This window comes from Henckelia pumila, chromosome 2 (genome assembly GCF_033568475.1).
Source record: "Henckelia pumila isolate YLH828 chromosome 2, ASM3356847v2, whole genome shotgun sequence".
Lineage (NCBI taxonomy): Eukaryota > Viridiplantae > Streptophyta > Magnoliopsida > Lamiales > Gesneriaceae > Henckelia > Henckelia pumila.
Window position 1 is genome coordinate 134,735,866 of NC_133121.1, and position 9,965 is coordinate 134,745,830.

The 9,965-nt window shown below is 35.8% G+C and overlaps 1 protein-coding gene across 1 annotated transcript; it reads right to left on the minus strand.

Annotated features, from left to right (window-relative positions):
* Positions 1 to 1,140: 1,140 nt before the first annotated feature.
* On the minus strand, positions 1,141 to 9,040 carry LOC140878469 (uncharacterized). The gene is made up of 7 exons (XM_073282068.1): positions 8,536 to 9,040; positions 7,942 to 8,179; positions 7,342 to 7,835; positions 5,156 to 5,326; positions 4,865 to 5,068; positions 3,966 to 4,123; positions 1,141 to 1,167 (listed from the first exon to the last, which is right to left on the minus strand). Exons 1-7 carry the CDS (start codon positions 9,038 to 9,040, stop codon positions 1,141 to 1,143), a joined length of 1,797 nt encoding a protein of 598 aa, XP_073138169.1.
* Positions 9,041 to 9,965: the final 925 nt, after the last annotated feature.

Genomic DNA, 9,965 nt, shown 5'->3' on the forward strand with positions numbered 1-9,965 from the left:
TTTATGGTCAAAGATGTGAATCTGAAAGTTCGAGTTTGAGGAAAATTGGTGGCTTTTGATAGGAGTACGATTAATTGTCTCTATGGCATGCCGGACTTGGACAGTGAAGAGGATGAGTATAAGTTATTCAAGAATGAGCCATTTCCAGATAATCTTGTACTTCAGACTTTGTGTCATGATGGGGCAGAATGGAAGAGGAATGCGAAAGATGAAGCTGTTACATTTCCATCTATTTTTCTTCAAAGAGAAGCAAATAATTGGCATGAGTTTGTGGCTGCTAGGATGTTGCCATCTGGGCATACATCCGATGTGACTAAGGTTAGAGCTGGTCTTGTGTACTGCATTGTGACTGGAAAATCTGTTGATGCTGGGAGGGTGATTTAGGAGTCTATCGTTGCTGCTGTTAGGGGATCCTCGACTATCAGTTTACCCCACTCATCCTTGATTACTCAACTTTGCCGTTTAGCCGGTGTTGTGTGGGATGATACGGAGCAGCTTCTTTCGATACGGGGTCCTATAAAAATTACTGGTGCACTGAGACGAGATAAGAAGAAGAAGGCGGCCAATACTTCTGAACAAACAGCTGAACCACCGCAACCCTCTAAGCCAATACCACACTTTGAACCAGCACCTCCCCATTTGGAAGGACCTATGTCACTACCGACGCATCCGGACACTGAGTATTCTACTCGTGATGATTCTAAGGCCGTGCTTGCCCAGATGAAGAAGCATTGGAAGATGATGCAAGCGCATATGACATACATGCATGAGTTCACTGCAGCTCTCGCACAGAATTATCCTCCCAAAGTTGTGCCGTATCCATCTCTTCCACAGTTGTCACCAGATGTTAGTGCTGATGTTGCACCTTCTTTCCATGGAGATGATGGTGATGATGTCGAGTCCTGATGCTCGGTGTCGAAGGTATGAGTCCCTTTTTTTCTTATTTTTTAATCATTAGGGACAATGATTACATTAAGTTTGGGGGGGTGAATTAGTGTTTGCTTTTGTTGTTTAGTTGAATTGTAATGTGCTTCATGGATAATAATTTTTGTTGAGTTTAGTTGTTGTTAGTTGAAGTTTTGAGTTGAAAGGAAGTCGAGAAAGAATTGGATGCATGGCTGATGAAAAAAAAAATTTGTGCTATAACTGAAATTCATGACTGTCTACCTATATGACAAATATTTTTGAAAAAAATGGAACCAATTGAATGAACAATTTCCTATACACTCTATGATTAATACTTGATTCTGATTTTTGAAACATACAAACATAGAGATGATTGAGGCATTGTTTGAAATTTGGGCCTGATTTTTATTGAATAATTTATCCTTAGTTGTCTATTTGAGCCTACACGTATATTAGTACATTGAGGTATAAAAAAATTTGAAATTTTTGTGAAAATCATCGTTTACTACTGATGATTTCTGCACTGATTGATATTTGTATGAATTAATTGAGGATTGAGACTTGTCTAGAACTAGTTCAAACACGCTTCGAGGCAAAATACGGACATAACTGTGATTAGAAATGATTTAGGCAATTTTTTTGAATTCGTTTGAGCCTTTCAAGCTACCCAATGAATGATTAATATATTTTATCCCTAGTACCTTGTTTGAGCTTTATTAAAAATCGAATGACATGAGTGTAAACGTGTGACAAAACCCCCATTCTTCATTATTTCAAGGTCCTACATTGACTACCTGAATAGCCTATACATTAATTCCTAACTTTAAGGGAGTAATTTGAATGCTAAAATTTTATATGCTCCTATTTTATTTGTGAAAAATGGAATGGTGTGGTGGATGAATTGAAAATATGAAAAAAGGTAGTAGAAAAAAAATATGGATGAAAAAGTTGTGAAAGAAAGTGTGAAAAGATGAAAAATCAATGAAGTGAAAAATAAGTGTGAAATTGTGAATGAAAAGGAGTCGAAATTAGAGTTTAAGCATAAATATAAATTATTCCTTATTTTGAATTCTTAATCCTTCATTTGTAGCCATGAGCCAGGCCTTACATTATAAGCCGATTAAGTCATATTGACTGAATCTCAGTTGCCCAATATACTAGTGGAGAAGAGTTGCAAGAATTTAGCCTATAGACTGTTGATTGATACTTTTAATGATTATGAATTTTGATCGAAACACGCACACACTATTATTCTTTGCATTTACCTAACTGTGAGTGTTTTTTATAAATATTCCTATATTTGATCCTATTCTATCTTGAAAAGTCCTCATGATCTATGAATGTGTGAATTGAACTTGGATAAGGGTGTTTTGAAACGTGAGTTGCGGAGATTGTGAGTTTATGCGGTTATTTTGTTCTTACTGAAATTTTCAAGTGTTAGTAGGTTGGATGGGATTGAATTTGAATTTTTGAAATTATTTCTGAGGCCACTGCTCCATGATATTTCTTGGCTATTCTTGTTGGTTTGATGAATGAGTTTTTGGAATTTATTTGTTTTGAATAGTTTGCTCGGGACTAGCAAAAGTCTAAGTTTGGGGGTATTTGATAAGTGTATTTTATAAACTTAATTTATATATGATTTTAATTGTTAAATATTGGTTTCGAGAAGATTTATGCGCTAGTTGTGTTGTTTTTGTGGTTGTAGGAATTATTGAAGTGTTGTTGAAAAATGAGATTAAAGAAGAGGAAAATAAGATTTTGTGTGAAATTAGTAGAAGAGAAAAGAAAATAAAAAGGAAGAAAAGAGAAGTCAGAAAAGAAGTGAGAAAAAGAGAAAAGTTTAATGGGCTTCTTATTGGGCCTTTGTTGTTAGCGCTACTTTTAAGCGCTAAAGAGAAGAGAAACAAGCGATATCGCACTGTGTGTTGAAGGCGAGAGAATTGAAGTCAGAGAGTTATGCGCGCCCGCCTGGCTATGTGAAGCGCCCGCTCGTCGCTGCTATCTCGGATTTTTATTATTTCGGGCAAGTATTCTATGGGCTTTTTGATGGGCTTTTGCATGACGATATAAAAGGGATTTTTCATCAGATTGAGAGGGAGAGCCGCACAACACACATAAACGTACAGATCATAGAGATTTGAGTGTGTGATTTCTGAAGAATTCTGGGCTTAACTTGAAGAACGAAGACGGAGATCGATCGACCATACACGGCGTCGCATCGACGGATTTGTTTTCTTTACTTTATTTATTAAATTTTGATTTGATGTTGAATTTTCTAAACATGTTTTGTGTTTATTTAAATTCAGTTATGAACTAATTTTTTAGAGTCTAGAGGTCGGATGGAACCTGGTGTAGACGCTTTCATGAATTTTTGATTTTATTGAATTGAGTTTCTTCTAGATTAATTGTTTTTTTAGAATTGATTGTCTTTTCAATTACCTGATCAATACTTGATTTGTTATATTTATTTGAAATCTGGCACTCGGGAGAGGAGATTTTGAATAGGACCAATATAAAATACACTGTTAATTATTTATATTGCTCGGGAGAGTGTATAATTTTAACAGAGCTTTTAAAAAGAACATTGTTTTGAATTGATCACTGCAAGTAGATTCTTAATAGGGATATTGAAATTGAATTGTAGTTGATATATTTTATTCGGCACTCGGGAGAGGGAATAATATACTTAAGTGTTCTTGGCTATTAATTGACTGGAATTCATGAAACTAAATTAATTAGGATTGATTGTTGTTGAAACCAGGTGAAATCTAAACCTCTAGACCATTTTTCTCTGATTGATATTATCTGAAAGTTGTGTGCGTGCTATCAAGAACTCGTTTGATTATTTATTTTATTCTGCAAAATTCTCAAATTTTGATTTTTTTAGATAAAGTTTGGACTATTTTAATTACAAGCACTGAATATTTTCATTTTACTCTCTGTGGGATCGATACTTGATTTTATCACTATATTAAAACTTGACACTCGTACGCTTGCGAGCATTTTTCACAACAATGATTCTTTTGTATCTTTCTTGGAATGTCTTTTTTAGTAATTACCTCAGTCTCCTCATTACTTTGAGAATTTTCTTCATGAACAATTTCTGGAGGAACTAGTATTGTGTTTGGTGTTGTAACATCCGGGACAACACTGTGTTCTTCACGAGGATTTTCCCGCAAGACTTCAATATCATCTTCAGCAGTTTTTTCTTTGAGATCTGCACCATCATCAAAAACAACATTAATAGATTCCATAATTGTTCTGGTCCTAAGGTTATACATCCTATACGCATGACTATTAGTGGAATAACCAAGGAACGAACACTTATCACTCTTGGAATCAAATTTTCCTAGATGATTTCTCTCATTCAAAACATAGCACACACAACCAAAAATATGAAAATAATTGAGATTTGGCCTCTTTCCCATGATGATTTCATAGGAAGTCATCGAAGAACCACTTCTCAAATAAACACAATTGGAAATATGACAAGCTGTGTTCAATGATTCTGCCCAAAATCTCTTGGAGATATTTTTTGAGCTCATCATCACCCTAGCCATCTCCTGCAATGTCATATTATTCCTTTCGGCAATTTCGTTTTGTTGAGGAGTTTTTGGAGCGGAGAACTCGTGTGAAATGCCCTTCTTATCACACAAAGAAGAAAAAGATGAGTTCTCAAATTCCTTTCCATGATCAGTTCTGATCCTTGCTACTGTCAAAGTATGTAGGTTAGTAATCTTGGTAAATAACTTCTTAAAAACATCAAAGGTGTCTGATTTTTCTCTAAGAAATCTCACCCATGTAAAACGAGAAAAATCATCAACACATACCAAGGAATAATTTTTACCTCCATAACTTTCAAATTCCATTGAACCCATCAAATCCATGTGTAAAAGTTCAAAACACCGTGTTGTCCCACAGTGTTGTAACACGGGGTGCGAAACATGGGTTTTCTTACCTTTTTGGCATGCACCACAAACGTATGGAATACCAGACTTTAAATTTGGAAGTCCTCTGGCAGCTTCAAACTTACTCAAGTTTTTTAAAGTCTTGAAATTCACATGTCCAAGATTTTGGTGCCATAGACTAAACTCATCAACCTTTGAGTGTCTACATGCCAATTCCTCACCGAGTTGATAGCAATTATCAACTGATCTTGTACCTGTCATAACACATCGATTAGCATTATCAAAAACTTCACAATTATTCTTATCAAACTTCACATGTAAGTCATCATCACACAGTTGACTAATTGAAATTAAATTCGCATTAAGTCCTTCAACGTGCAAGAAATTATGAAGCTTTGGAAACCCTTCCACATTGAGTGTTCCTTTGCCAACAATTCTTCCTTTTGCACCACCTCCATAGGTCAATCTACCACCATTTTGTTCAATGTAGTCCGTGAGGTGTTCTTTCAAACCTGTCATATGTCGAGAGCTTCCACTATCAAAGTGAAAGAGTGTGCCCTGTTAGCCAACTTGTGGCTAAGGGCTTTTATGACTCTATGTATAAACAATTTTTGTTTAATATAATTTACATTAATTAATGGCATTATCTTTATCTTTCTTCATATTGTTATATTGTGATATACTATTGTTGTTTTGATAAAGACCTTGAATATACTATAGTGTAAGTAAGATGAGATAGTGAATAAAGAGAGATCACTATTATGAAACACATCTTATAGTCACTGTATATTCTAAATAGTTCCTAGTCAATTGAGCCGTCCGCTAATAAGGATAAGGATCGCTCGAGATTGAGACTAGAATTTGTGATGCCAAGTACCACGTTTCATTGGTAATGAACATGGAGATGTTCAAAGCATGCAAATGGATATTCATATGATGAATGATCGAACTACCCTATTCGGACTTTCCAAGTGGTTATTATTATTTGAGTGGATAATTCCGCGGTTTTGGTTGTACACCATTAGTCCTTACTACTTGAAACATCATTGAGACTCTATATGCTAGTACTGTACTTTGACTCGTTTACCGACTCTAAGGGGTCATCAGGTGTCGGGATTGGGTACAGTTACGACACATATAGGATTCGATGCTTTGTTGTCAAGGATTCACCACACGCTTGCGAGTGTGGATATCCTATGCGATCTGAGGAGATATTAGTGTGACAAATCTCTGGCCAGAGTACTCGATGTGATTTAGGTTACTTGGTTTCCTAATAGCACATGTGATGTCACTATTTGATCTTCAAGATGCATTGCATAGTTATCGAATCTCGAACGACTCTCGATGTACCAATGGTTGTTGATTCGATCGGGATATATGGATGAAGGGACTATACTGTACACTAACCAAAACTTACTGGTTCTTGCAGGCACTATCAGTGATACCTAGGGAATCATGGGACAATATTGCTAGACGCTCTTACCATGATTCGTTGGGTAAGTCGAAAATCGTTGTTCCGAGTCACAAGGAGTTGTGAGCCCACGGCTAGCTGTATTCCTGAACCATTGAGGGTCACACAAGTAATGGATTACTAAACCCCGTTGAGATAGTTAAATTTAAAGAGTTAAATTTAATGAAAGAGAAGTTGGACTTCTTAACTAAAAGGAGTGGAATTTCCTAAAATGACATAGGGATGGACATTTTTGGAAATCACTGAATTCGGATTCAGAAAAATTATCTTGACTTTAAAAGGTGCAGAAATGGTTTCTGTGCACATTGGTGAAATCGGTTTATCAATCGGAGTCATGATGAATTTTATATTAATTTCTATAATAACGGGCTTAGCTTGTTGGGCTTAAGTTATGGATTGTGGGCCCTAAGGAGTTAGTGTCCTAATACAATTATAACTTAATCCAGTCTAGAGATTATATATATATATATATATATATATGTGTGTGTGTGTGTGTGTGTAATTTTCGAAAACAACACTTCATTCTCTCCTTGAAATTTTGAAAATTACACATAATAATTCAAGGGGATTTTCGAAATCCTCTCTCTCTTTTTGAGAAAATTCAGTCTGTGATTTTTCTGAAAAATTATATTCTGAATTGACAGATCAAATCTGTTTATTCTCTACGATAAACATCTGATTGATTTCTAGTGCAATCAATCAGAGGGTTTCTGTTTTCTATTCTTGGACCTAATTCCAGAGATTGATCGAGCGAGTCATCGGTTCCCGGGATTTACAACAATAGCAGATTAAATCTGTTGGAGTCCAGAATCAAGCCATAGCTTGAAGATGTAAAAATATTTTAATTTTGAATTTATATTTTTACTTGCAAGATTTTAATCGTTTGGATTTGATACCCACGATATGGAATCGTTCCATATCGAAAAAAATAAAATTTTTAAACTTCCGCTGCTCTGGGTATCACATCCGTGTGATTAGAGAATGCGTGTTCCAACACAAAGTACCAGCTTCCTGCAGTGTTAGCTTTCAAGGAAGTATAAATAACAAAACACCTACCATCAGATTTTGGTACCCAAATTTTCTTTGCAGTGGGTCTTTTTTTGCCAGTGTTGCGCTTGGTGTTGTGCAACACGGGAGGCAACACCTGCTTATATTCCCACAAAAGATAGTCATTCTTAAGCTTATGACAAAATGGCCTGATGTGACCAGGTTTGAGACAGTAATGACACACAAAAGGACGCTTCCATTGTTTTGGCTTTTGGACAGAAACATTCTTCTGAACAATAGGTTTCTTACCTTTAGAAGCAGCTGAAGGATGATTCAAGGAATCACTACATTCCTTTACAAAAACTGGTGTTTTGGAAGATTCACCAGTTTCAAAAACACTTTCCTTAAAACCAAGTCCAAACTTGTCATTCTTACCCATAGTCAAAAGAGTATAAAGCTTGTTCGAACTTGAATTAAATCTGGCAAGAGTTGCTTTTGGTTTTTCAAGTTCTGAATTCAGCAGCCCTAATTCCAGATCTTTCTTGCTCATGATAACTTCTATCCTAGCCACAGACGCTTTCAATTCAGTATTCTCTTTAGTGAGAGTTGTGTTCAACTTATTTCTCTTGATCGAGTCAATGTACAACTCTTCATAAAGTTTCTGAATACCTTCTAGAGTCTAACTGTTCTTCAAGATCACTGAAATTATTATGGTTAGAAGCAACAAAACAAACAGATTTTTGAATTGTGTTGCGCCCAGGTGTTGCAACACCGGAGCCAACACCGAGTGAATTAATCTGAAAATATTTCTTACCTTCCAGTAAAGCAGTAAAATATATGAGATCTACATGTTCAACCTTTTCATGTTCTCCTTCAGAATCATCATCACTCAGAGAAACATTCATACCTTTACGAAGACGATTGGCACACTCATATTGATAATGTTCATATCCCTTACATTCTCTTCATTGAACATTATCAAAACTTTTACTTGATGACTGAATCTTACCTTCATACTTTTGACGAGGTCCTCGAGTATGAGTTGGTTTTTGAGGCTTCTCTGAAGTAGGCAGTCTAGAAAATTTCGAAGGTTGTGCACCTTACATATCCTTCTTTTCTTTCATTACCTTGAGATAATCAGTGAATTTTTTTCGAAATCAAGGCAATAGAATCTTCTTCAAGATCAGATTCCTTCACTTCCTGTTGTACTTCAGAAAAATCATTGTAAACATCATTAGACACTTGAAAGGCAATAGACTTAACCTTTAGTGTCATCTTCGGCTTCCATCTCCATCTCATATGTGCGAAGAGAACTTATCAACTCATCCAAACTCATTATAGATGTATCTTTGGATTCATCTATAGCACAAACTTTGGTATGAAATCTTTTAGGGACAGAACGAAGCACTTTGGACACAAGTCTCTCGTTCGAAATAGGATCACCAAGAACAGATTCTTCATTTGCAAGGCTCTTCAATCTTCCATTATAATCCATGATGATATCTGATTCCTCCATTCTCATTTTCTTAAATTTTGAGGTTATGAGACGCATCCTTGTCTTTTTGACACTTGCCGAGCCTTCACGATGAGTTTGTAGTTTTTTCCAAGCATCTCTTGCACAAACACAAGTACCAATTAGATTAAATATGTTCATATCAACAGAAGTAAAAATAGCATTAAGAGCTTTTGCATTATAAATAGCCGCAGTATTTTCATCGGTTGTCCATTGTGCTCTTGGCTTTGGTCCGAGTATATCATCATCTCTCATAGGTGGTGATCAATCATCAAGAACACGTTGCCAGGCCCTGGACTCAATGGATTGAATGTATATGCTCATCTTCAATTTTGAAGGGCCGTAATTTGTCACATCCAAAATAGGTGGACGAATTGCATTGGTATATGGAGTATCCATAACAAACCCGTAACAAAAAAACAGGAACTCGCTTAGTAAAATCAAGTGGTGGATCTGATGCCACGTGAAAGAAACGGTGTACGTGGTTTGTTATGCAAAATATGCAGTGTTGTAATTCGTGTTGTAACACCAAAGACAACACAGTGCAGCGAAAATTTAAAGCGTAAATAAAACACAAGTAAATAATTTTGCACGAGTATAAAAACTCGTGCGGGTGCCTTAGGACTAAATATCATTAAAAAATGTAAGATCAGTCTTACAAACCAATACTAGAGATTTTATGAAAAAAAAATAAATCTTAAATTTCTCAACACGTTGAGAAATCAAATTTGCATCCTAAACTAAATCAGAGTATAAAAAAAATCGGATGCAACTCCCGTAGCCTAAATTGAAGAGACACGAAAAGATCTTCAACAACACAGTTCCCACAGTGTTGTCTCTGATGTCTTCAACACGAACGACAACACGGGGACAAGCAATAACTATGATTGAAAACACCTTGCTTCAGAATCTTCGATATTTCAAAAGAATTCTTCAGAGATTGAGCAGCGGATTGTACGTCTGAAGTCTTACTTTATTGTGCGTGAAAACCTCCCTTTATAGATTGGAGTCCTAGAAGGTTTCCTTAGATAGAGTCCTACGTGAATAATAAAACATGTTTAAGTAGGAATAACACTCTATCAAATCTAGAAAACCTCCCTTTATAGATTGGAGTCCTAGAAGGTTTCCCCACTCAATATTTTCACTTTGATTCACCATCTATTATTCCACTACCTTTGTC

What these genes read in the sequence shown, in the direction of transcription:
- LOC140878469 (XM_073282068.1), bottom strand. Translation starts at nt 9,040, where the DNA reads ATGAGAGATGATGATATACTCGGACCAAAGCCAAGAGCACAATGGACA. An exon ending in AGCCGAAGATGACACTAAAG is followed by an intron (nt 8,180 to 8,535) that starts GTTAAGTCTATT and finishes GTCTTCGTAAAG; the next exon opens with GTATGAATGTTTCTCTGAGT. An exon ending in GAACAGTTAGACTCTAGAAG is followed by an intron (nt 7,836 to 7,941) that starts GTATTCAGAAAC and finishes GTCTGTGGCTAG; the next exon opens with GATAGAAGTTATCATGAGCA.